General features: G+C 44.1%; 1 protein-coding gene across 1 annotated transcript in view; it reads right to left on the bottom strand.

Moving 5' to 3' along the window:
- EXT2 (exostosin glycosyltransferase 2) overlaps positions 1–25,164 on the bottom strand; it is a 140,235-nt gene extending 115,071 nt beyond the window's left edge. The window contains exons 1-4 of the mRNA XM_044259130.1: positions 25,047–25,164; positions 14,094–14,659; positions 12,842–12,931; positions 7,713–7,829 (exon numbers count right to left, since the gene is read on the bottom strand). Of these exons, the coding sequence (XP_044115065.1) occupies positions 7,713–7,829; positions 12,842–12,931; positions 14,094–14,629 (743 nt within the window). The 5' untranslated portion in view covers positions 14,630–14,659; positions 25,047–25,164. The remainder of the gene's footprint in view (positions 1–7,712; positions 7,830–12,841; positions 12,932–14,093; positions 14,660–25,046) is intronic.
- Positions 25,165–27,827: the final 2,663 nt, after the last annotated feature.

The raw sequence follows: 27,827 nt of genomic DNA, 5'->3' as shown, positions 1-27,827 counted from the left end.
GTCCCCCTGGTGAGAAACAAAGTTCTCGTTCAGACATTCCGCCGCCAGGATCCTTGGATCCTGACTCTACCGTTACTCCGTGTTCAGCATGACTGTGCAGATGTGCACAGGAGTCTAGAAACGGCTCCCCCGGCTCGCATGCTCGTTCTCCCTGACCTGACAGATGGCTGAGGGAGTGTGCCCATTTTAGTTTTAAGCAAACAAAACTGTAAGGTGGATTTGTTTTTCTTTTAAGGACTAAAATTACTAGCTAGGACTTTCATGTTTCCTCCCAGCAGCGCTGAAACCTAAGTTTAAGTAAAATCATGCTGAGAACTTGAAGTCTCCCTCAATAGGAACAGTGGTGAACTCCCGATTTGGTTCCTTTTAGAGAGACAATGACAAGAATTCCAGCTGAGCCCAGCGCAGCTGTGAGAAGAAGCTATCAATAGCAACAATCCTCAGCTTCCCATTGAAAAAAGATTGGGAGAGATTTAAAATAAAAATAAAAACAAAGCTCTCACTACTCTGCGGAGCCCTCAAGAGATGTGGGAATTCCCTCAAAAAGCAGCTCTCACAAACAGCCAGAAATCCAAAGGCCCGGCCAGAAGGTCACCCACACTGCCTCCTCCCAAGTGCCTGGAAAGCACGAGGAGTCTGGAGTCTGCCTTTGCCGGTTTTTGCCCTTTCTTCTTCTTTTCTTCTTTCTTTCAGAGAGAGAGGGGCGTGCTGCTTATAAAAGAAACACCAGGGCGCCTGGGTGGCTCAGTGGGTTAAGCCTCTGCCTTCCACTCAGGTCATGATCTCAGGGTCCTGGGATCGAGTCCTACATCGGGCTCTCTGCTCAGCAGGGAGCCTGCTTCCCGGCCCCCCCCCACTCCCTCCACCCCCCCCCACCTGCCTCTCTGCCTACTTGTGATAAAATCTTAAAAAAGAAAGAAAGAAACACCACAACCTCAGGGCCAAACTGCAAGCTGGAGGAAAGCAGAGTGTGGGTCCGGCCAGTGGCAGAAATCCACAGACCGGTCAGCAGAGGGACGCGGGTACCCCGGGGCAGCCCCTCGCCACTCGCCCCCTCCCGGCAGATTTACTGGTCCTCCCCCCAGTTACTGCATGGAGAACGTCAGAGCCTGAGACCTCCAGTGATCTAGTTGGAGATCTTAATTTCCAGTCTAATGATACGTAAAAACTAGGGAGATTAAGTTACTAAGAAAATGCCACCACCACGGCAGTTTCAATCTCTGGAAGAAATCGACTGAAAATAATTTTTGCTGTTCAGAGGTGGTTTGTTTTCCTCTGTTTTATTAGCTGAATCTTTGCTTTTCAGTGGGTATTTTCCCTATGTCACATCTGAAGGGAAGGAAGAGTCCTAAAGCAATTAGCAGAGAGCTGGATTATACTAGAGAGATTAGATAAGAAAGGGAGCAGAGTTCAAGCAGTCTTCGAACAGACCAGAGGCCACCAAGCTGAAGGGATGGCCCTGACCCTCCCTGGCTCCCTTGAAGCCTCGCCTGGGCTTCCTCCCCCCAAGCCTAATGTCAGGGGGACCCCGCAGTTCTCTGTTGCACCCTGGGCACTGCAGAGGTTTCGGGCTCCCCCAGCCTCCACCCTTTAGACGCCAGGAGCATTCCATGCAAAACAGCGCTAGCACAGCAGGTCCGACTGCTCTCCTCTGCAAGGCTGGCACTCGGCTAGTGTATGGGAACTTCTGTTTTAGGGGAGCTCCTACCCTCCCCAGAACTGGTAAGAGTGGCTGCTGTGCCCAAACTGCCTGTACAAACAATATGGTTTATGTTGAACACTCTCTTTCCTTCTGCAAATCTGAAACATTAGCACACGCCAAGCAGAGACTGTGCGTGTGATCAGCTCCCGATGAAAACTGGGGGCGCAGAGTCTCTGATGAGTGCCCTGGTGAGCCACAGTCCGTACATGCTGTCGCCACTCGTTGCTGGGGGAATTAAGCACATGCCAGGCGACTGTGTGACACTACTGGGGGAGGACCTTGATGCCTGCACCCAGTTACCTTGGACTCCATCCCATGTACCTTGTCCCTTTGCTGACTATGCGTTGTCCCCTTGTGCTTTAAAAAATCATAGCCATGAGTGGGACTATATGCTGAGTCCTGAGTTTCTTGGCAGATCACTAAAACTGGAGGTGGTCTCGGGGACCCCTGACACACATGCCCCCGAACTCACAACAGTCCGTATATTGCCAAATATCCCTAGGGAGACAAAAATCAACCCCTTCCCCTGTTGAGAACCACCAGCCTAGCAATGCTTGGTTCTAACAGGCCTTCAATAAGACAGAAATCTAGTCTCAAAACAGCACTGGGGCTAAAATTAACAAGTCAGGAAACAAATGTTGGCGAAGATGCAGAGAAAGGGGACCCGTCTTACACTGGTCGTGGGAATGCAAGCTGGTGCAGCCACTCTGGAAAACAGCATGAAGGGTCTTCAAAAAGTTAACAAGAGAACTACCGTACAACCCAGCAATTACACTACCAGGTATTTTATCCAAAGGATACAATAATACTGATTTGAAGGGGCCCGTGTACCCCAATGTTTATAGCAACAATGTCCACAACAGCCAAACTATGCGAAGAGCCCAGATGTCCATCAACAGATGAATGGATAAAGAAGATGTGGTATAGATAGACAATGACATACTATGCAGCCGTTAAAAATTGAAATCCTGCCATTTGCAATGACATGGATGGAACTAGAGGGTATTACACTGAGTAAAGTTAATCAGAGAAAGAAAATTATACACTCATACATGGAATTTAAGAAACAAATCAGAGGAGCATAGGGGAAGGGAGAGAAAAATAAAACAAGATGAAATCAGAGAGGGAGACAAACCATAAGAGACTCTTTTATTTTTTTAAGATTTTATTCATTTATTTGAGAGACAGAGATCACAAGTAGGCAGAGAAGCAGGCAGAGAGAGAGGAGGAAGCAGGCTCCCTGCCGAGCAGAGAGCCCGATGTGGGGCTCGATCCCAGGACTCTGGGATCATGACCTGAGCCGAAGGCAGAGGCTTTAACCCACTAAGCCACCCAGGCACCCCCCAAGACTCTTAACTATAGGAAACTAACTGTTGCTGGAAGGGAAAAGGTTAGGGGGATGGGGAAACTCGGTGATGGGCATTAAGGAGGGCACGTGATGTAATGGGCACTGGGTGTTCTATGCAACTGATGAATCACTGATCTCTACCTCTGAACCTAATAATATACTATATGTTAATTAACTGAATTTAAATTAAAAATTTTTAATTAAAAAAGAAAAAAAAACACAGCATTGAACTATATCCTTTTCTCCAGTCTCTTCTACAAGAATTATTTTGTATTTTCATCTTGATGATGATCAAAAGAAAATCAGTACAGGCATATTTTTGTTCGTATTTAATGATAATACTGCTTAGAGTTTTTCAACGTCCAAGTTTGTATTTAGTGGGCTAATGGGAAGATAGGAAGACTTAAAATGTAAATCATGTAGAATGATAGCACAGTAAAATGCTAACTGTAGTACCTAAGTGATGGGTATACAAATATTCACTGTACTGTCAAATTTTTTAAACACTGCTGTCTGGATTTAACATTTTTATAATTTATATTATAATTTTATAAATTATAATTGTATAATTTTTATAAACTTGTAAATTATAATTTTATAAATTTTATAATTATATTTTTATAGTGAAATGGTGGGGGAAAAATCTGTATCAGATGAAGATAAATGATGTCACAATATGCTAAAGGGAAGCACCCTAGTCACTCAAACATAAAAAGTGGTAGAGAGAAATACATCATTACTCCACAGGCAAAGAGCAAAGGCATGCCAAACCCCCAAAACCACAATTAATTCTATATTCACCTTAAAAGACACAATCCAGTTTTAAAGAAAAAGCCTCAGCTATCACATTGTTAACGTGAATATTATTAGTTTTGTACATTTCTTTGCATTTAATTTGTAAATCTGTTTTAAATTTGAAGTCATATAAGCACAAAGAATTTAAATTGTTTTTTACCTGTATTGACTCAAGTTGCATATTTAAAAAGTAGTCAAAATTCAAGGGACCTTGAATAGACCAAAACAAAAACCAAAATCTTAAAAAAAGAACAAAATTAGAGGCCTCACATTACCAATTTAAAAACTTACTACAAAGCTACAGTAATCAAGATAGTGTGGTACTGGCATAAGGACAGACACACAGACCAATGGAACAAAATTGGGAGTCCAGAAATAAGCCTATATACCTATAGCTAGTTGATTTTCAACATGAATGTTAAGATCATCCAATGGGAAAAGAACAGCCTTTTCACCAACTGTTGCTAAGACAAGTGGATATCCACAGGTAAAAGAAGGAAGTTAGACTCCTACCTCACACCACATGTAAAAAGTAACTCAAAACAGGGGTACCTGGGTGGCTCAGTTGGTTAAGTATCTGACTATTGGTTTCGGCTCAGGTCACTATCTCCTGGGTCCTGAGCTCAGGCCCCACACAGGGCTCCGTGCTCAGCAGGGAGTCTGAAGATTCTCTTCTCCCTCTGCCTCTCCCCTGACTCCTGCTCTCTCTTGCTTTTTCTAAAAGAAATAAGTAAATCTTTTTTAAAAAATTAACTCAAAATAGAGCAAAAACCAAAATCTAAGAGCTAAAATTAAAGCATTCTGAGAAGAAACCACAGATTTAAATTTCGTGATCTTGGATTGATCAAGGATTTCTTATTTATGACACCCAAAGTTCAAGGAAAAATAGAATAAATAGACAAATAGAAAGGAAAAATAGATAAATCAGACTTCATCAAAAGGAGAAACTTTTGTGCATCAAAGGACACTATCAAGATAGTGAAAAGACAACCTACAGGATGGGAGAAACTATTTGCAAATCATACAACTGGTAAGCATCTAGTAAGTAAAATATATAAAGAATTCTTACAATGCAACAAAACCAAAACCCAATATTAAAAAAAAAAAAAAGTAGATGATAAGTAACCAAAGCAACCCGAAAAAGAAAAACAAAACTGAAGGTATCAATTCCAGATTTCAAGCTCTATTACAAAGCAGTAGTAATCAAGACAGTATGGTACAGGCAAAAAAAAAAAAAAACAAAAAAACAGACACACAATCAATGGAGCAGAATAGAAAACCCAGAAATGGACCCACAACTTTATGGCCAACTCATCCTTGACAAAGCAGAAAAGGGTATCCAATGTAAAAGATAGTCTCTTCAACAAATGCTGTTGGGAAAACTGAACAGCAACATGTAGAAGAATGAAACGGGACTACTTTCTTACACCACACACAAAAATAAATTCAAAATGGATTGAAGACCTAAATGTGAGACAGGAATCCACCAAAATCCTAGAGGAGAACACAGGGAGCAACCTCTTCAACCTTGGCCATAGCAACTTCTTACTGGACACGTCCTTGGAGGCAAGGGAAAGAAAAGCAAAATGAACTACTGGGACTTCATCAAGATAAACAGCTTCTGCACAATAAATGAAACAATCAACAAAAAACTAAAAGGCAACCTACGGAACGGGATAAGATATTTGCAAACAACATATCCAATAAAGGGTTAGTGTCCAAAATCTAGAAAGAACTTATCAAACTCAACACCCAAAAAACAAAAATCCAGTCCAGAAATGTGCAGAAGACATAAACAAACACTTCCCCAAAGAAGACAAAGAAATGGCTAACTCTCTCTCTCCCCTCTCCCTAAACTAAACAAATAAATCTTTAAAAAATAAATACACCCACTGGAGTATATTCCTTAAAAGAGTAAATTTTATGGTGAATGAATATATCTCAATTTAAAAAATAACAAAACAAATCAATTCTGGAAGTCCACTAACAGAAAAATCCAGAAAGTAAATCTAGGCAATAAGTTCATGAACTGTCCAGCTCTCTTTGTACTTGCCTAACAATAAAAATATGTTTCAATCTCACCTTATGTAAATAACAAACTCTGCTACATCTAAAATAGGTTTCAGAATTTGGTTACCAGGCTACACAGTAGAAGACACATACACAGGATGGAAATGCTTCACTTTGGAAAAGTTCTCTTATTTCTCCAAGAACCTATAAAGGCTTCTTCCTTTTTTTTTTTTTTTTTTTTTAAAGATTTTATTTATTTATTTGACAGGGAGAGATACAGCGAGAGAGGGAAGACAAGCAGGGGGAGTGAGAGAGGCAGAAGCAGGCTTCTACTGAGCAGGGAGCCAGATACGGGGCTCAGTTCCAGGACTCTGGGATCATGACCTAAGCCGAAGGCAGACACTTAACGACTGAGCCACCCGGCGCCCGCCCATAAAGGCTTCTAAGGGGAAGTTTGGGATGTTTTCCAAACTATTTCCTTAAGACTCATTTCTGAGACCAAATGCTGTGTGTGGATTTTTAAATCTCACCTTGTATGATCTTTCTAGTGTGGCAATATACAAATCAGTCACCTTCATGCGTGAGCACACGGCACACAAGAGTACCATCATCATCATCATCATCACGTCTGTTTAAAGCTTATTGAGATTCTCACCAAGAATTAGCGCAATTTCAAACCGACTACATCAAAAAAGGCTAGACAAGATGCCCTGCACACCCAAGCTGCCAGCCCTTTTCACTTGATTCACTCACATGTCAACAATACGAACCGATCATGTGATAGGCATAGCCAACACGGCAGTTAAAAAACAGACCTGGGGGCACCTGGGTGGCTCAGTCGGTTAAGTGTATGCCTTTGGCTCAGGCCGTGATCCCAGGGTCCTGAGATAGAGCCCTACACTGGCTCTCTGCTCAGCAGGAAGGCTGCTTCTTCCTCTCCCTCTGTCCATACTCAAGCTCACTCCCTCTCAATTTAACAAATAAAATCTTAAAAAATAAAAAAATAAAAAAAAACAAAAAACCAGACCTGGCACTAGCCTTACTGCAAAATCCAAATTCCCAAGCAAAGAGGCCATGAGCAAGTTATTACACCGTGGCCCAGTGACTGGTACCATAGGAGAAGTGGAAGCTGCTATGGGGGTATAATGCAACCACTCCGGGGGTTAGCAAAGTCCCCTTGGAGCAAGAAGTGCTCAAGTTCAAACCTAAAGGACAAGTGGGTCATCAGTCTGATGAAAATGAGGAAGAAGACTTCCAGACCACGGAAAGATTTTACAGCCCAAAAAAACCCGAGAGAGCAATGCTGTTTCTTCAAACTAAAAGTGGGGTGGGGGAAAAGCTAGAGATGCAAAGAATGGTCACGTGCCAGAGGGTCTTGAAAGACATTTTAAGGGGTCTGGGCTTTATCTGAAGGGAAATGGGTAATCAGTAACAACCCAGTTGTGGGGGCAGCAAGACTAGAGGCAACGAAACCAAACAGGGGGCTGTTTCCGGATCCAAGGGAGAGATGACAGTAAGCTGGTGCTGGGTGGGGGCAGAGGACATGGAGAAGGCAGATCTGAGAAATATTCAGGAGGGACAATCAAAAGGACTTACTCTTCTGGAAGTGAGGGAGAGGAAGGAGTTAAGGACACCTCAGGGATTCCAGATCTGGAAAGCTGGGTAGCCGGCACCATCCACTCACTGAGCCAGAGAAAACTGAAGGAGAAACTGGGGTGGGATGGGGTGGGGGGCGGGGGTGGGGAAGACGGCAGACTCCAAGCCCCAGGCCTGTAACCGAGGCTTCGGCTCTGGACACCAACCGTGCAGCCCTCGTCGGCACCTCACAGTGCACCTGGCTGGCGGGATGTCCCTTACCCTGGTCCTTTCTCGGGAAGGTCCACCTCCGCCGACAGCGGACTGTACACAGGAATGCTGACATCGTAGCCTTGCCGGTAAGTCCACGTAGAAAAGCCACCACCAGCCAAGAGAGCCCTGAAAAGCAAAGGGTTTTGTCAAACAATGAGAAAGAAAGGTCTTCATTTTGAGAAGCTCCGTGGGAAGGGAGAGGAGTCCCCGGGTCAGTAATAACACCAACAGAGGCCTGCTTCCTGTCTCCTGTCTCTGAAGACATCATGCTCTGTGTTTCACATCCAGCACCTCCTGGACATCAGCTGCGTGCGGTCCCTGAGTTAGCAGCCTTCTTCTGGGGGCCACCCTGTAAACAGCCCCTCTGCTACCTTATTCAGACCCCATTCAGTTCTTCCCGAAGTCCTACCCCACTCTGCAATGCTCAAACCGGCAGGAACAGATGACAGGTCGGCACAAAAGCCAGGATGAGGCAGTCGCTCACTGACCCTCTGGCCTGAATCTCAAGCGACAATGGTCACAGAAAGCACGGATGACAGCAAAACATCTCATCCGGTGCTGCGCATGCCTCTCCCCGACCCCCCCGCCCTGGGCAGGTCTCTCCAGTGTTGTCCAAGGGCTGTCCCCCAGCTCTCGCCTCCACTACAGCTCCTCAGCCCCCGCGCAGGAAGCAGGAACCCAGGATCAAACTGTCAGTGCCTCGCCTGCACTTTGCATGCACTAGCTTTATTCTCCTTAATCGGAAAGCTGTGAACATACTGTTTTAATTGGAGCCAGCAAGTAATACAGCGACACTTCATCAGAGAAAGGAAGCAGGTGGAGATCACACCAACTTTTACTGTTATTCTGTCCCCAGGGTCCCAGATCCATCAAAATCACTTACTGGGGCAGAGTTTTGCCAGTTCCACGTATGTACAGTCTGAGCCAAAACGTCTGAACTGAGAAACCACATTTTTTGCAATATTGATTGCTACCAATCCTCTCCCTGCCCTGTTGACAACCTCCATTCCATTTGAACACGACCAGTTTAAGTTCAAAGATTTTCCAACCACCCCTGGAAATCCCAATCTGTTTGTTTAAGCTTTCTGAAACCAAGAACTGGTTAGTGAGGTAATGTGCAGGCTAAAGACCTCTCCAGCTGCCAGTCTCCTCTGTAAACCTAGCGACTCTCCTTAGTACCAGCATACGGTCTGATTTTTCCTGATTAGCATTCAGCAATGAATCCATCCACCACGAACTTGGGCTGATTCCATGACAGCAAGCAGACTGCAGGGGAACCCGTGATCTCTGTGCAAAGAAACAATCACGAATCCAATACACAGGCACCAAGCAGCCCCGGTGAGCCAGGGTGGGGGGTGACGAGGCAATTACACCCACAGCCGCAGAGCAGAGGGGAACGCACATGGAACAAGAAAGGAAGCAGGTGCGTATCACACCACCTTGTACTGTAATTCTGTCCCTGGGGCCCCAACGTTACTGTTCCTGGAGAGCAAAGTGGGGGTTATGCACGGGGAGGAGGAAAGCATGCAAACGGAAGTAGGTCTTATGTCACAGATAACACTCGAGATCTCTACTTACGACCTTGGTAAGAGTCGGGACTGTAATTAGCTAAAAAGACCTCACACCAGCCCGCTACTGCTAAGACTCGGACTTCAAGTCCCTGTATCTTCTTCTGCCAACGACTCCATAACGTGCTAATGGAGACAACGGTGTGAGCGTCCCTTGCTCTACAGAGTACGTGTTTTGCGGTGAGTGAAAAGTGCCCTTCTGAAAAGCACATTGTTTTCCTATTATGTAGCCCCAAATCAGAGATCAGCTCCAAAGCTGCAAGAGACTGAACAGAAAACTTGCAGTGAAAAAAAGCATTAATCTGATCATCAGACTGATGCCAGGTCAAGTGTTACGTCACTTGAAGTGTCCTCTGCATGTTGCCGGCCTTCTTGACATTAGGACATGTCCTCTGTCACAGAGCCCTCTGCACAGCCTCACGCACTCCACCATCCCTGCTCCGGGTTGTCCTCAGATGCTCCCCCAGTCCTCCTCCCATGTGAGTGTCCACAGGGCCTAAGCACAGCTCGTCTGCAAGCTCATCCTTTGCTTTCTTTTGAATCATGCATGCAATCAGGCCAGCAAACCCCTCAAATGCAAAGCTTCAAATTTCGCCAAAAAAAAAGCTAACCAATTCTATTAGTCATCCTTATTTGTGTACTGAATCAAACAAATATAAAAAAATATGTATGAGACAGGTAAATCTAAACAATGGCTAGATATTTGGTGATGTCAGGTTCCTATTAATTTTTAGGTGTGAAAATAGCAGTATATATTTTTTAAAAGATTTTATTTATTTGACAGAGAGAGATCACGAGTGGGCAGAGAGGCAAGCAGAGAGAGAGAGAGGAGGAAGCAAGTTCCCTGCAGAGCAGAGAGCCCGATGTGGGACTCGATCCCAGGACCCTGAGATTATGACCTGAGCTTAAGGCAGAGGCTTAACCCACTGAGCCACCCAGGTGCCCCCCAGTACAGTTATATTTTTAAAAAATCCCTTATAGCAGAGAGATTCAAATGGAAATATTTATAGATGTAATGATATCACACCTGGGATTTGCTTCTAGATAACCTGGTGGGGGATGGGTAGGAGTACAAATGAGTGGAGACCAGATCTGAGTTGATAATTACCAAAGCCGGACAGAGGGACATGGGTTGACCTTACTAATCTCTTCTTTTACACAGGTTTGAAATTCTCCATAACAAGTTAAATAAAACTCACACGAATTAGAAATCTGTGAGAGATGTGTACAAAGAAACAATAAGAAAAACTGGCATAATAATATTGCAGAACATATATGAGAAAACAAAGATTGGTAAAATAAGGCACTGAAGAGGTACAATTTGCTCCCACGTGCACGCGTGTGTGTGTATGTGCGTGTATACTACAGACATATGCACACACATATTTATACTTGTTTGTGTATAAATCCATGGAAAAAAAGGCTAGAAAAATACATTGTATTTGAGGACAGGGATGACCTTTCAGTAAGGGAATGAAAATAGAGGAGGATTTGAAGCATATGTTTATATTTTACTCTTTATATGCTCGTACATTGTTGCAATCTTGCACAAAGAAAGTATACACGTATCATGTGTAGGATTTTTAAAAACTGGAAGGGAAGTAAAAATAGATTTACGTAGCACAAAAGATATATATGCTGAGCAGACATTTCCTTCTGTCCTGACCCTTTCATCTCCCCGAGTAAAATCATCCTCAAGCAATCACACCTATGACCTTGGACTTCAGCAGACCCTTGAAGCAGTCTAATCTGGCCTGCCCGCTTTCTAATTTCCAAATAATCCAATAGGCAGCTCTTGCTAAAACCATTCTGTCCTCATGGTTCTTGCCTCCTTTGAATCCAGGAACAAGGACAAATGATAGAAAAAAAAAGACACACAAAAAAAATCTACTCTTCCCTCCAACCAGAAGACCACCTAGGTTTCAAAACGAAATTTCCCACATGCACAGACAAAGGAGGACTGCACAGTGATTCATTACTTGCCATAGTATTGCCTATAATCACTTACAAAAATACATGCACAGGGAAAAAGATTTAACCTTCCTGATCCTTAACACCTAACCACTAGCCAGAACTCAGACTTCTGCCTGAGTACTTAACACTTTCCCATAGAGAAATGAAACCCCATTTAACATGTGCACTTGATAAAAATAAAATCCTTCTCCCATGCAAATACATATACCAAAATGTCAGCAAAAAGTGAAATGTCCCAAACAGAAATAAGTCCTTCTCAAAATAAACCCAGAACAGCAGGTGAAGACACAACATTCCTAACAGCTTTTTCTTCCCTTCTCTGTTCCCTGAAGGATTTCACTTCCCCAGAGCAACCAAATCCATAAAACAGTAGCCCACTCAGGAACGCTGGGGCTGCGGGCCAAACCAGGGCTCACCTTGTGTTTGGCTGGTTTCTATAGAATTTGTGTGGACCGACTGCCCTCTATCGACCAAGATGCTTTCTACACCGAAGGTGGCGGGGGCAGGGGTGTGCAGGGTGGGGGCCGGACGGGCGGTCCTGGAGTGCAGGTCTCTTCTAGTGATAATTGTATTTCCAGACAGAAACACAACACTGACCCTACATAATTACTTAAAACAAAGAGGGCTTGGATTTAATCTTGCAGGGAAAAGTAGTACCAAGTGTAGATTTTCATAAATGATGGTGTCGGCCTTTGTGGGCTGAGAACACCACAGGCCTCAAGCTACTCTCTAACCATAACACTGATTTTAAGAGTGAAACATCAACTGTAATAAAATGACTTATGAGTGAGTTCTGATGTCAGCTTACAACACTGCTGTACCCTGAGTATCGCCCAGGACCCCCATCTTGGGCCTCACTCTTCTGCTCTCCTCAAAGCCTTGAACCCAGGACTAGGAAAGGAACCGCACCCCACTCCTGCGCCTCATGGAAAGCCTCCAACCCAAGCAGTTCAGTCAATGTTGAAAAGGGCTGGTAAACAGAGTGAGCAGACTCGGAATCATAATCCTGCGATCCCAACCACCCCACACCCCGCATGCTGTTTGGAAGGTTTTGTTAGAAGAGAGGAAGGAAAGAAGGGAGTGGGGGCCAGGAGGGAAGGGAGGGGAGGATGGAGGGAAGGATGCTACTGACCGAGGCAATGTCGAGTAAATGAACCGGAGCGCCCTCCTTCCCCAACATGACAGGCTGTGGGCGTAACTGTCACACCTCCGCGTCCCCTTCCTACAGCAAGCTATGGCTCTACTTTTTGCAAATGCTCCCAAATTTGGACAGAGCCGACACAAGGCACAAAGCGGGCCTTGGGGGTGGGGTGCTGCAGTAAGGAGAGAAAACCCAGACCGAGAAAAAAAGATGATTTTTTAAAACACTGCGCTACAACATAAGTTCTAGCTGGTGCTCCCCAACAGAGTAAAGCAGGTCCGGTCTCACCACATCTACGTCTCAAGGAGGGAAATGCCTAGGACATTTTAACAAACAATTCTGACTGCACAGTCTATCCCACTAGGCTTAGACACAGGACTTCCCATCAAAGAAAGGGTCTTGCATTTCCTTAATCCTCAGAACCCCATCACAGTGACAACCTCAAATACACTCACCTGTCTCTGGGGACATCCAGAGCTGTGTTGTAATCTGGGGGACCTCCAGGCAGCATGTTGAACAGCAGGTGGTTTGTACCTCGATCCCACCTGGTAAGAAATGAAACATGCCTGGGAATTCACACGTCAACCGTGAAGAAACAGAAACAAGAGTCAGTTACTGGAAGACAAGCCACAAGTATCCCCAACCCCAAAGAGGGCCACTTCTCAGGGCTGCAAAGAGAATTCCTAGAAATTCCGAGAGTACACCAAGAACTAGCCTGGCTCCTGGAAAGAAAAAACAGGTGGATGTGTCCTTGGAGCTCGGCCACTACAGGCGTGCTTGGGACAATGACAACCTGAAAATGATCTAAATGTTCACCACTTGGTTAAAGAAACAAAAAAGGAATACAGAAGGCTGCCTGAGTACATCACAGAACATGTGTAAAATGGAAGGCTGCACAACCCTTAAAAATTACATAGTAAACTAATACGAAATTATCTGGAAATATATTCATAATGTATTAAGGAAAAAAGACAGCCCAAGCACAGAGAACGTGTAATTCCACTTCTAACAAAATACATACATACATGTGCACATGCATCTATGTCATACAAAAATGTATATATATGTGTGTATATTTTATAAAACAAAAACAGCTGGGAAGCAACATCATTAAGGCAGCAAAATGGAATGAATCTTACATGCTGCTTCTTGCTTACCTGTATTTTCAGACTTTTTACAGTGAGCATGTAGTCTTACGTAAGTCATAAGGTGTGGGGGGAGATTTCAATAGAACAAGAAAGCTATGGGAACATGAGCCATCCTTAGATTTTTTTTTTTTAAGATTTTATTTATTTGACAGAGAGATCACAAGCAGGCAGAGAGGCAGAGAGAGAGAGAGAGAGAGGGAAGCAGGCTCCCCGCTGAGCAGAGAGCCCAATGCGGGGCTCGATCCCAGGACCCTGAGATCATGACCTGAGCAGAAGGCAGCGGCTCAACCCACTGAACCACCCAGGTGCCCCCATCCTTAGATTTTAAACTCTAAGATATTGGGAGCCCCCAGCAAAAGCAAGGATGGCAAAGCTCTTGACAGAGTACAGAGCCGAAGGGCTTCCAGCCCTGGCTTCGTGCTCCAAGCCGGTCACGCACACCCAGGCCTTCCCACGAGGAAAGAGACAGCAGCTGTCTCCCGAGGAGAACCATGCCCTCTGCCTGTCCTTCCCCTGAGCTCCCCGAAGGCCCTGGCTCCCATGTGAACGTGCTACATACCTAGAGAGCTGGGCCAGCGCCTGAGCGGTCTCCTTAATGCGGAGCGTGTTCTGGTTAAGCACGTCGATGGACGGGACAAACAGGCAGGCCCGGCTGATGTCATCGGTATAGTAATCGCTGTCGGAGATGGCCGTGAGCAGGTCGTTGTACTCCCGGGAGATGGTGTTGCTGACCGGGACACCAGAGTCATCCACATACTTCTTCAGAGAGTAGATATACACCTTGATTTTGTTCTTGGGGTTGAAGCCACAGCGGTAGACATCGAAACACGTGTGCATCCTGCAGCTGAGATCGCCACGCTCGGGGAGGGGGCTACCGGCTGGCAGCCTGACCACGGGCACGTCGCGGACACTGCGCTTCTCCACGTTCCAGTCACTGGAGGACTCGATGGAATGGGGCCAGAACTGAAACACGCCGGTGGCAATGAGGCCCAGCAGGACGACAGAGAAGAGGGTGATGTAGTAGATTCGGTGCTTGGTCTTCATTCTTGGGATGAGGGCAGGACCCCGGATATTGTACTTGACCGACGCACACATAATGACACACACAGCCTCTTCCTCCCACTCCTGGTTCCAGGGGAGACACACAAGAAAAATGAAGCAGTTAGGGGAGCAAGCGACCCCTGAAAGGACTGTTTGACTTTCAGCATACTTATTTCTTTCCCTGAAGCGGTTTGAGGAAATAATGAAAAGGGATTTTTGACCCTTCCTGTAAATACATACGAATGTATACTCGTGTATTAAATGTGTGCTATATGTTATGTTTCGTTATTTAATACTATACATACTTAATACAAATATTGATAAGTATAACTACATCCTATAAATATATATTAGATGAAAGCATAAGTCATAGATGTGTGAGACCTAGGAAGACGGGCGCTGACCAAGGAAGAAAATCAAAAGTAGAATAAAGACAATTGTTTTGTTTCTAAACACGTGGCTAACATATGGGGCGCCTGGGTGGCTCAGTTGGTTAAGCGGCTGCCTCCGGCTCAGGTTATGATCCCAGCATCCTGGGATCGAGTTCCACATCGGGCTCCTTGCTCGGCTGGGAGCCTGCTTCTCCCTCTGCCTCTGCCTGCCACTCTGTCTGCCTGTGCTCACTCGCTCGCTCTCCCTCTCTCTCTGACATATAAATAAATAAAATCTTAAAAAAAAAAAAAAAAGCGTAAGTCATAAATGTGTGGGGCCTAAAAAGACGGGCGCTGACCAAGGAAGAAAATCAAAAGTAGAATAAAGACAATTGTTTTGTTTCTAAACACGTGGCTAACATATGGGGCGCCTGGGTGGCTCAGCTGGTTGAGCTTCTGACTCTTGGTTTCAGCTCAGGTCATGATCTCAGGGTCGTGGGATCGAGCCCCACAGGCTCCACGTTCAGCAGGAAGCCTGCTGGAGATTCTCCCCCCATTCTCTAAACAAATAAAAATCTTAAAAAAAAAAAAAAAAACCAACCAAAACACTTGCCTAACATGAACTGATGCTTCCACTGACTTTTGGTTATTCTAACATCTGCGTTCACTTATTCAGTCACCCCTGTGAGGAGCGAGCACCGACCACGCACACTGCAAGGGACGAGGGAGAGAGCGAAGACGCCATCTTCCAGGAACTTTTTTCTACTGAAGGAGGTAAGACAAAGCTACGGCAAAATGCAAAATGGAAAAATATCACTAGGAAAGTATCAGTAAGGTGCCAGTGACTATTGGGCTAGATTACTCTTTAATCTTTAAATAAAATACAGTGACGTTTCGTAATAGAGATGACAAATCGACACATTCAGATGGAAGGAAGGAAGAAAAGTGCAGGGAGACAGGGAGGGAGGGAAAGGCAGGTCAATGTGGTGGATGAGTTTCCAAAGACTGATGCCAACAATTCGTCACATCTTTGAATGTGCATGCCACTTTTCTAATAAGGTAGACTCTGTTTCTCTTCCCCCCTGAATCTGGGCTACCCTTGAGACTTGCCCTAACCGGGAGAATGTGGCAGAAATGACATTCTTGGGCTTTTGAGCTGAGGCCTTAAGAGACCTGTAGCTACTGCTTTTGTCCTCTGGGAACCCAGCTGCCGTGCCATCGGGAGGCTGGGCTCCCAGGAGAAAGCAACCGTGGGGAGGCCCCAAAAGAAAATGAAGAGAACACACACAAACCATCCCCAGCAAGAACCCTGGGCAAATCCCTGGTAGTTATTGTTGTAAGGTCACTGGAGTTTGGGTTGGGGTGTTACCCGGCAACACCTGAATGGAACAGCCAATAAGCATCCCTGACCGATGTAAAGAAGCTTCTTAGTCCTCCTCTACAAATACAGACCTTCCCTGTAGGCCACAGCTTCAGACCCTTCCCAAACAAGCCTCTCCATCGCATGCCCGGATACTGCGTGGGGAGGGCAGAGCCACGGACGGTCCCACGTGTCACAGACTTGCCACGTCACTGCAGTAAGCTGCTTCGGCAAGCCACGTGTACAAGACCCAGCCTACAAAATGGTCCCATTCTACTCGCTGGTCTTTCAGAAAAGCTATTAATAAAAAGGGAAATAACTGAAAAGTTCACAGACCATCTTCAAGGTTAGCAACCATGCTTATCTGGCTAAATGGCGCTCTCCCCCATCACTGTCCACACTGCCTAGGTGGCAGGATACTGCCGAGCCTTGAACACTGCAATCACACCAGCTTTCAAGGCAAAATGTAAACAGTCATGAAAGATTGCAACTTGTACCACTTGCAACCATCAGTTGGAATGTAAGAAATTTGTCACAGACTAATGCATGAAGGTGCATACATTTTTAAGTTTAAACATTATCATCTTTGGGGAACCCTGCATCAACCATTCACATATGCTCATTGATTCCAGGACAGAAATATGGGCATGAGAGCGCATTTCCTTTTTTTTTTTTTTTTAGATTTTATTTATTTATTTGACAGAGAGAGATCATGAGTAGGCAGAGAGGCAGGCAGAGAGAGAGAGGAGGAAGCAGGCTCCTCGCTGAGCAGATGCAGGACTCGATCCCAGGACCCTGGGATCATGACCTGAGCCGAAGGTAGAGGCTTAACCCACTGAGCCATGCAGGCACCCCGAGAGCCATTTCCTTTTTTCTGTCTTTCTAAGAAACAGCCTTCCCCCCGCCACCACCCCAGTAGATTTCTTGGCGCGCTGCGTCTCTGTGGGAGCTAAAAGATAGGAAGCCTCGGGACAAATGCACGCAAAGAGCTGCCCACTCCATGGCAAGTCTGAACCCCACAACAGGCTCTCCAGGTCCCTTTATCCCCTGGATCAATGGTTCTCACACCCAAAGGGCAAATATTGCAGAGGCAGCTTATTAAACCGGAGTCCTCAGCCCCAGTGCAGGAGGTGAGTCCTAGCCCCTCTAGAACAGAGTCACAGATGCGGGCATTTTAGCAGGTTCCTCAGTGTTTACTTTGAGCCATCCTCTTTGAAATATTGACTGAAATTAGACAAACTACCTTTTAACAAAATGGCTTTCACACTTTTTTTTTTAATTTAAACTAAAATCTACACGGAGAAATACATTTTATACTGTAACCCAATACAGACACAGGTGTGTGCATTTGTATTTTAAATAACAGCTTCCCAGGGGCCCCTGGGTGGCTCACTTGGTTGGGCAGCTGACTCCTGACTTCAGCAGAGGTCATGATCTCAGGGTCCTGAGATGGAGCCCATGGCTGGCCCTGTGCTCAGTGGGGAGTCTGCTTCAGGATTCGCTCTCTCCCTCTGCCCCTCCCCACTCACATGCACGTGCTCAGTCGCTCTCTCTAAAGTAAATAACTACATCTTTTAAAAAAAAAGTTATTTAAAACTAAAAGCTTCACAAAACAATGTTTAACCTTAATATATAGTACTAGCCACAAAACATGTTAACAAACACGGTATTTTTCTATTGTGTTATTCTACTGTGTTTTAAAAATGCTGGCCTTACCTACTAGATGAATTTTATCACCCAATAATGGGTCACCCACAGTTTGGAAAAAAAAAACCAGATTTCATATATAACAAAACTGGGATTAATGGAACAAAAATAGAATCTACACATGAGCTTACAAATGCTCATGAGTTACAGGCTATGTAAAACACACTACCACAACAAAATAAACCCAAATTGAAGGAAATAAGTAATAAACAAAAACCACAGTAATTAACTAATTAAAAAAATAGGATCAACAGAGCTAAAAAGTGCTTATCAAAGATTTTTTTTTAAGATTTATTTTAGAGAGAGTGTACACGTACACGATGGGTAGAGCAGAGGTAGGGAGCCACAAGCAGACTCAGTGTTGACCACGGAGCCCAACGTGTGGCTTGATCTCGCAACCCAAAATCGAGCTGAGCTGAAAGCAAGAGTCAGACGCTTAACCAACTGCACCACCCAGGCACCCCTAAGAGCTACCTTTTCAAAAAGGCAAGTACAACTGACATTTGATATAATTCTGGTAGAATTAATCAATATAAAGGGAGGAAAGCAGAAATAAATATCTAAAATGAAAAGGGAAACATAACTCTAAATGCTGCCTGTATTTAAAAGATAAGATGATGTCAATGAACTTACACCAGTATATTTGAAAACAAACCTGAATAGTTGTTTAACATCAAAGAAACTGAATCAAAACTTTAAAAACCTTCCTAGAAAGAAAATTCCAGGCCCAGAAGTTCAACTGCACATTCAAGAAATAAATCCAATTTTACACAAATTATTTCTAAGACCAGAAAAAAAAGGCAAAACACTCCCCAGCTTCTGTTAGGGTGGTTCTCAGAGTACCTTGGAGGACTCCAGGAGGACCCCATGACCCTTTCAAAGGCTCTGAACTGTTTTAATAACTCAGACAGGACTTTTTCACTTTCATTTTCGAGGCCATGTAATGCATGTTACTGCAAAGACTGACTGCAGAAGTAGATAAGGGAATCCAGCTGTCTTCTGGTAAGTTTTTCCCAATGTAATGAAAGGCACCAATTCACAGATTCAAGATGCTCACATCCAAGCAGAATATATACCAAAAAACAAACAAACAAACAAACAAAACACCTAGATATGTAAAAGTAAAACAATTAAAAAGAAAGCTAAAGAAAAATGTTAAAAGCAGCCACAGGGGAGAAAAATCTATCCAAGGTCAATTAAAAAACTACATGTAACAAGCAAAACTATAAAATAGAAGAGAGATCTCCATGACATCTGGGCAGACAATCATTTCTAAAACAAAATACCGGAAATGGAAACCACAAAAAGGTAAAATGATAAATTCTGTGTTAAGAACAGTTAAGAACTTCTGTTAATCAAAAAACACCATAGAGCAGTAAAAAGAAAATCAATAAGCAAGGCAGACCTGCAATCCGTGTAATCGGCAAGGACTAACAACATGAATAAAGACTGCCTCCAAAACAACAAAAACAAACAAAGAACAACAAAACAAACAAAAAAGAGAAAACCGGACAGAAGACTTAAATAGGAATTTCACAGTCAAAACATAAAATCGGCAGAGCAACATCTGAACATTTAGGCTCATCAATGCTCAGTAAACGTGTAACCACAATGAGACCCCGTCTAGCCGCCTGCACAAGAAAACGGGACAAGTCTGACACCACCTGGTGTGGGCAGGACTGGGAGCCACTGGCCTCTGCTGGTAGGAGTCCCCAGTGGTCAGCAGAAGGGCTGGACAAAGTAGGGGCTAATGCCCCTATGTTAGAGTCCCAGGCATCACACTGCGCTTCCTGCTTGTCATAGTTTGGTCCCCCTGTTCCCCCACCACCACCACCACAAAAAAGAACTAGAGGTAAGGATGGAGGTGCAGGGAGTTTCCTTACTTGGGAGGTGATCTCAGACAGCCAGAGTAACCAACAAGGAGAGAGAGACACAGAGCCAGGGACAGCCAGTCAGGAGGGTGACAGGGGCTCTAAGGAGTCCTAGGAACTCTTGAAGGACAACAACCCTCAAAGGTCCGGACCCTATCCTGCCCCCGATGTGCCCTGAGTCTGATAAAGAGCGGCTGCTGCGAGGAAGGACTGGGTGAACGTCTGCTCATACTTGAAGGGACGTTGCCATGTCCTCTTCAGAGAGACGCAGCCTCCCTCTCGATCCATGGGATACGGGTCTGAGCTCCGCTCTCAAAACTGGGATGAACTGTGATTCTTCCATTGCAACAGCTGACATCAGCCTTCCACTTGCCCACCCTTGGTTGGTTTGTTTTTTTCTTCTGGTTACACAAGTCAAGCAATACCTTCGTTAGCCACCCCGCTACACTGCTCTTCAGGATACCGTACCCTGTTAACATCCTCGTGGATCAACACGCGGCTGCAAGTTGGGCTTTACCGGCTGTTGTGGGGATGGCGTCCACCACGCCGCTGACGGTCAGCGCCACCCCAGCCTCCGCTATTTCAGAATCCTCTCACACTCGAGGATATGTGGGAACCCAGTTCCACAATCAGATCTGAAGTCCGTTCTGGCCTACGGGGGATGGCCCACATGGAGCTTCTCGAAAATGCTGGCCTCCAGTGGGCACTGCATGTTAATTCCAGAATTAAAGGAGTGAGTCCTCCGGGGAACATGGGCAGGTGTACATCTCTGGCCTCAAATAAGAAATGTATTTCAAATCTCCACCCCCCCCATACCTCTGATCCCTTCTGGAACACTCTCCCAAGAGAGCTCCGGCATCTCATTCCCTGCAGGCCAGGCACTACTGACATCTCAAGCCAGATCGTCCTTTTCTGTGGGGAGCCAGAAAGAACCCCCAGTTCTAACAATCAAAACTACATCCAGACATTGCCAAATACCCCCCGGGGAGGCAAAATCACCCCTACCTGAGAACCAGTGGTAGAGACCATGGCCATGTCCGAGTTCCAAGGAATCTGTCCAGCAACATACTAGGACTGGCTCAAGCTGCTCTTGCAAGGTCATTACATCCCGAGCCCCGAGTGAACGGTCCCAAAGCGACACGGCCGCTCCCAAGCAGCTTCCCGGACCACCACTACCCCACTCTTCACCCGGCACCCTCCAGAGTCACTCGCGCATGTGTGCCCCCAGCTCCTGCTGCTTCCCTAGCCAGGTCCTGCGACTCTTCCTGTACAAAAGCTCTTGGTCCAGCAGCAGGGACTATATGTCCCTATTTGGCAATAGGGAGGAGGGCGCAGATCTTTTTTTTTTTTTTGAGGGCGCAGATCTTAAGAGGATAAGTCCCACCCTGCAGGGCGACAGCCTAGGGCAAGGTCTCTGCACCAGGTCCAGGAAAGGAGAGACGGATACTTCCGCTGTCCCCAGGGAGCTAGGGAAACCGGGGAGTTCAGAGTTCTCCGTGCTTCCACCAAACACCTCCAGCTCGGGTCTCACCCCGACTTTAGCAGAGGCCACCTGCCAAGGCTGTACATTCAGCCTCCTCGGCAGTTCTGCCATAATTATGATTACCTTCTGGGCCTGATTTTCAGCAGCCCGGCCTGTGGCCGTAGGAGATGCTGGCACAGAGCCTTCTGTTATTCACAGTGTGTCCTGCGTTGACAGCAGGCTGATCTGAGCAGGAAGGACCTTACCTCAAGGCCGGAAGAGAGCTGACAGGGACAGCCAGCTCCATCTGCCTTACCATTACTATTGTCCACATCCTGCCCACGCGCTAGAGTTCTAGCTTTCCGCTCCACCTGAATCACATCCCACCCACCGCTGGCGAGAGTGGTTCAGCCGGGATGCTGGAGAGTACCAGGGGTCATCGACAGCCGCAGACGGGTCCTTGCTGCCATCTGAGGCTAAGGGAGTCCAGGCTTACAAAACTATTCTCAGGGTTGGCTTTCTAGAGCCACTTCTAGTACCAACTGTCTTAGTTTATGTGCTACCAGACCAAGGAAAAAGCCACTGGAAAGCAGGGAGCTTGCAGAAGGTGAGTCCAGAGAGCCAGAGCAAGGGACGAAGAACAGGAGTCAGGGAAGAATGGAAAGCCATGAGGGTTACCATACCGAGCTGGGGAATGCGGCTCAGTCCTCTGCAGAACTGCGGAGAACACACCCCAGAACTGTCCCTTTGAAGGCTAGGGAACGACGGCATCCGTGCGCTGAAGGCCATCCCCTACTGGTTAAGGGCCATCCCAGATGTAAACTCCCATTTCTGAGATATGCCTACACAGCCTAAGCAAGCTCCCATGAGTCTTTGCCAAAGAGTTGAGAGATACGGTGAGAACATGAGGTGAAGTAAAAGTATTTAAAAATGAGGGGAGAGTCACCTGGGTGGCTCAGTTGGTGGAACGTCCAACTCTTGGTTTCAGCTCAGGTCATGAGCTCAGGGCTGTAGGGATCTGCACTCAGCAGGAAGTCTGCTTGGGATTCTCTCTCCCTCTCCCTCTGCCCCTTCCCACTGCTTGCACTCTCTCTTCCTCTCTCCCTCATAAATCTTAAAAAAAAAAAATCTTTAAAAAAAAAAAGAAAAGAGGGGAAAAGCCTTAAATGAAAAAAGAAAGCAAAGGATGGGGGGGGGCCTTACTGAATGGTGCTTTAGAGATAAAGAACCTTCTTGGTGAGCATCCTCGAACATTTCACATATCTCAGCCCAACATCTGCTGTGTTACATTATTAAGTATTTGCAAGTCTGTCTCTTCTAGTGGTTGTCATGTTTTTGGAGTCAATTTCCACACACTGAAGCACAGAAAGATGTGTATCTCCAAAACCATTATCCAAGAAAACAGGTCATAATCTTCCCATCCAAAGAGGACACTCACCGATCCGAAGGGGCCTGCACATCCCAATGTTTAGAGCTGTGATGTCCACAATAGCCAAACTATGGGAAGAGCCCAGATGTCCATCAACAGATGAATGGATAAAGAAAATGTGATATATAGATACACACACACACACACACACACACACACACAATGGAGTATTATGCAGCCATCAAAAAAGAATGAAATCTTGCCATTTGCAACGACATGGAAGGAACGAGAAGCCATTACGCAATATGAAATAAGAAAATCAGAGAAAAACAATTATCATATGATCTCACTGATCTGAGGAATGTGAGAAACAAGACAGAAGATCATTGGGGAATGGAAGGAAAAATGAAACAAGATAAAACCAGAGAGGAAGACAAACCATAGAAGACTCTTGATCTCAGGAAACAAACTCGAGGATTGCTGGAGTGGAGTGGGGGATGGGAAGGATGGGGTGGCTGGGTGATGGACACTGAGGAGGGTATGTGCTATGGTGAATATTGTGAATTGTGTAACACTGATGAATCACAGACCTGTACCCCTGAAACAAATAATACATGATATATTAAAAAAACAAACAAACAAACAACAAAAAAAAAAAAACCAAAGCGGACACTCGTGCTACCACCACCACATTCAAAGGCCCTGACAGTGAGCTTCTTGGAAGAGAACTGCAAGGATTCTTCTACTAATTAACATTCCGCATAACACCATAACCTATATGAAACAAGAATTTCACAGCAAAGCCCTACAAACTTAACCTTGAAACACAGCAAACCTGTCCCTGCAAAACACTGGAATCATCTGGCTAGCTGTCAAACACTGAGTCACTGGAAACATCTTTTAACTCCTCTCTACGGTCAGGATGAGACACATTTTCTGTTCCTCGAGTTATTTATTCCGAAAATGTGCCTGAAAAACCTCTCCTCGGTGCTCCCGGCTAGATCCGATCCATTTAGTCCCACGCCTTGAGTCACAATCTCGTCTTAACCTTTTTAGAAAAGCCCTCACAACTGAATTCCTAGGACCACTCCAATACTGGAACTTAACCCCACCATGCCTGAAAACGAGGGAACCAAATATTAGCAAAAGCAGGAAGCTCCGTGATTCAGCGCCTCACCTGATAGGGTTCTTTATAATTAAAGTTATATGCGGGCTAACCATCCCTAAAAATGGTTTCCAATGGGAAAAGAAAAACTGTTTCTTTGATTGTGGGAATTACACTATAACTAATAAGCAAGCTGTACGGAGGACTTACTACAGGTATCTGCTTTAAGCACTTTGTGTTAACTTATTCAATCTTTTAACCGTGCCACGGGACAAGCTACTATTATCCTCATTCTCCAGACAGGGTAAGAGCAAGGGGGAGGCTAAGTAACTTGCACAATGTTACAAAACTAGAAAATGTCAAGGCTAGGATTTGGAGAATGGCAGTCTCCCCCCAATTATCTACAAAAGCGTAAACTAGATTTAACTTTTTCACTCCTCAATTAGCAGAGGCAGCATAATTGAGGGACCCAAATCTATCCGTTCATACCAGACCATGCAAACAAGACACTTAAGTCAGCGGAAGTGAGCAATGCTGGAAACCGAGTCCTATATCACCACGAAGAGACTTTGAGCCCTGAAATTTACAAACCAAGTCCAGTGCAAGTCTTTAAAGCGCTCAACTGCCTTCGAAGAATTAAAACGGACATATTTCTATTTCAAGGCATCTTCAGACCAGCAGTAAGTCAAGGACCCTTCTCTAGAATAGCAGTTCCCAGTAAGTCACACCCAGCAATCATCCGAGTCTCAAAACTGGTCTGGTCTGGTAAATGCCTCTAAGCTTTGAATCGATGCCCAAAGCCAGGGCACCTTCCCGTGGCCACCTTCCCCACCCAGTCTTCTCTCCGCGCAGGGAGCCTGGGGCCCCAAGCCCTGCCCTGGCATCCTGCGCCGCACGGGCTGCCACAGGCCACGGGCAGCGGGCAGGCAGAGGTCCCGGCGCAGGGTGGGCCCGGCGGGAAAGGCAGCTGCGGGGTCCCGGGAGACCAAAGGAGCGGGCGGGGGTGGGCGTGGGCAAGGGGGACAGGTGGGCAGCAAAGCGCGGGGCGGGCCAGGGGACCGGGCGGTGCGGACATCCAAGCGCTCCCACAGCGGGAGACGTCGCGAGCGGCCCCGGCGGGGATGGGGTCGCCCCTCGCCGCCCTCAGGCCTCCGCGCGGCCCGCGCTTCCCGGCGGCCGGGCCCGACTCCGCCGCGGTCCCGGAGGCCCTTCCTCGCCGCGCTTACCTCGGCCACGGTTGCCTCCCGCTCGGCCCCGCGCTCGGTCACCGGGGCATGCCGCAGGGCGCGGGCCACGGCCGCCCGGGAGGGATCGCGCCGACTCGCCGGCCGCCACCCCAGGCGCCCGGTCTACGCGAGATAGCCGGGTGAGCCGGGCCAGCGACCGGGCTCGGAGGCGTCTGACACCGAGCGCACTGCGCATGCGGGAGCGGCCGGGCCCGCGCCCCCTGCTGGACAGGAGGAGTCAGGGCACCGCGTAGGGTTTCTCCCCAGGCAGGCGCGCGAAGCTCAGGCTCCGCCCTGAAACTCCTTCAGAATTAAAGATCCTTTAGGTCCAAACAGGGAGGCAACATGCTTCACTTACGAAGCTCTCACGAATGCAGACGTTTTACTCCAGTGAGCAGTGGTGAGCGTGCGGCGTTCCTGGAGGGCAGTTTCGCTACAGCCATCAAACGTGTCTGCCCTCAACCTTCCCCCACCAAGACGTTTAAACTCCAGCAAGGAGGGTAGCCTACGGATATTCTCAACAGCGTTTACCGAAAACACTCATTACAGCGTTGTGCCACATAATAGCTAAAAACTGGAAACAAGCAAAATAAAATGTGAAAATTGTTATAATAATCAAAATAAATTATGACTAAAGTGCAACCACGTGAGAATGCATGTCTATGTCGGTATGGAAATATCTCGAAGGTGTGCGAATACGGAAGCATGCTCTAAAACTGAGTCAGTATGGTCCCCTTTCCATAAACTCATGTATAAGCGGAAACCGGAGAGAAAAAATACATGCAGAAGTTTACCTTCAAGCGTATGAATAATGTTCTTTTCTGGAGGGAATCCAAGAAGCAGTGAACAGTTTTGAAAGAATAACGGTGGAGATAGAAGTGGGGGAAAGAGACTTTTGTATTTTGTTTCTTTCTGTACTGCTTATGACCTAGCCTTATACATGCATAGTAAAGCTCCTGTCATAAAGCATAAGTGGAGCTAAAAATTTCAATCAAAAATGCAGAATGCTGGAATTGGGGGATTGATGAGATGACCGCAAAGAGCCTGAGCGGTTTACAGGTAACTCTCTGCAGAAGCCGAATCCGTTCCGGGCCCAGCTATCCCATAGCGCCATCTGGTGGAAGTTGTCGCTTACAGCTTAAATGATGGGAGTGATTCTGTGTCTGGGAACGGGGCTTCCAGCAGCAAGTGATTCAAGGAATATTCTTGCGAGTTAATGCCTGCTTGCTACTGATCCAGGGATATTGGGATGAGAGTATTCTTGAGATGGGAAACCCACATTTTGCTTCTCTACGTCCAAATTCACATGTCCCTAAAACAATAGGAAATTTACCACACAGACACCCCATTTGATAACTGGACAGATGGAAATTATTTTGTTTTCTTGTCTCTCTCTTATTTATATTATTTTATATACATCTATATTATTATTTATATATAAATATATTATTTATATATTATTCATTATATATTATATAAATATTTTTAGTTATATATTATTTTATATTTATTTATATGTAAATATACATTATTCATATATTTATATACATAATTTATATATAAATTTATTACTTATATATTTTATATATTATTATATATTATTTTTATATATAGCATATTTTGTTATATATAATTATTCATATTTATATATTATTTTATATTTATATATAATTTATATATATTAATTGTATATTTTTAATATACATAATTTATATATAAATATATTTATATTATATATATTTATTATATATTATTTATGTTATTATTTTATATATTTTATATATTTATATATTATTTATGTATCAGTATGTATTATGTATATGTATGTATTATGCTTAAATATGTATTATTTATTTATAAATAATATATAAATTATATAAATTATTATGTAATATGCAAATATATATTTTATATATAATTATATGTAAATATATAAATATATTATTTTATATATAAATCTTAGGTATAATTTTAAAACTTATATATAATTATAAATCTTATATATAAATTTTTTATATTATTTATTATGCATATAAAAATACATATTATTTTTATACATAATTATATATAAAATATATAATATATAAATATATATTATTTTTATATAAATATTATATATTTATGTTATGATCATATTACATATAAATATATAATTATAATATATTACATATATTATCATATATTTAATATAAATATATCCATATTAAATTATTGATTGAATTCATTATTTATTATATATTAATAATATGTTATATTATTAATATATTTTATTATGTATTACATTATTAATTCTAATATATTATTAAATATTATGTTATTAATTAAATATATTAATTTCATACAAATTATAATTAATTTCATATAAATTGATATATTTAATTTAAATATAAATTAATATATTTAATTAATAACATAATATTTAATAATATATTAGAATTAATAATGTAATACATAATAAAATATATTAATAATATATTATAATTTATATATTTAAATATATTATATTAAAATATATTTATATTATATAATATACAAATATATATGACTATATAAATACAGATATATATAATATATTAACAATTAATATAGATATTTATATTACTATATTGTTAATATATTAAGATATATTAATATCTATATTCTAAAAACATAAATATATCACATATTATACAAATATATAATTATATATTTATATATTATTTATTATATTATATTTATATATTATATATATTATAGGGTCGATATATTATATATATTATATATTTATATATAATATATAAA

The sequence above is a fragment of the Neovison vison genome, chromosome 7, assembly GCF_020171115.1.
Source record: "Neovison vison isolate M4711 chromosome 7, ASM_NN_V1, whole genome shotgun sequence".
NCBI lineage: Eukaryota > Metazoa > Chordata > Mammalia > Carnivora > Mustelidae > Neogale > Neogale vison.
This window is presented reverse-complemented; position numbering and strand designations above follow the sequence as displayed.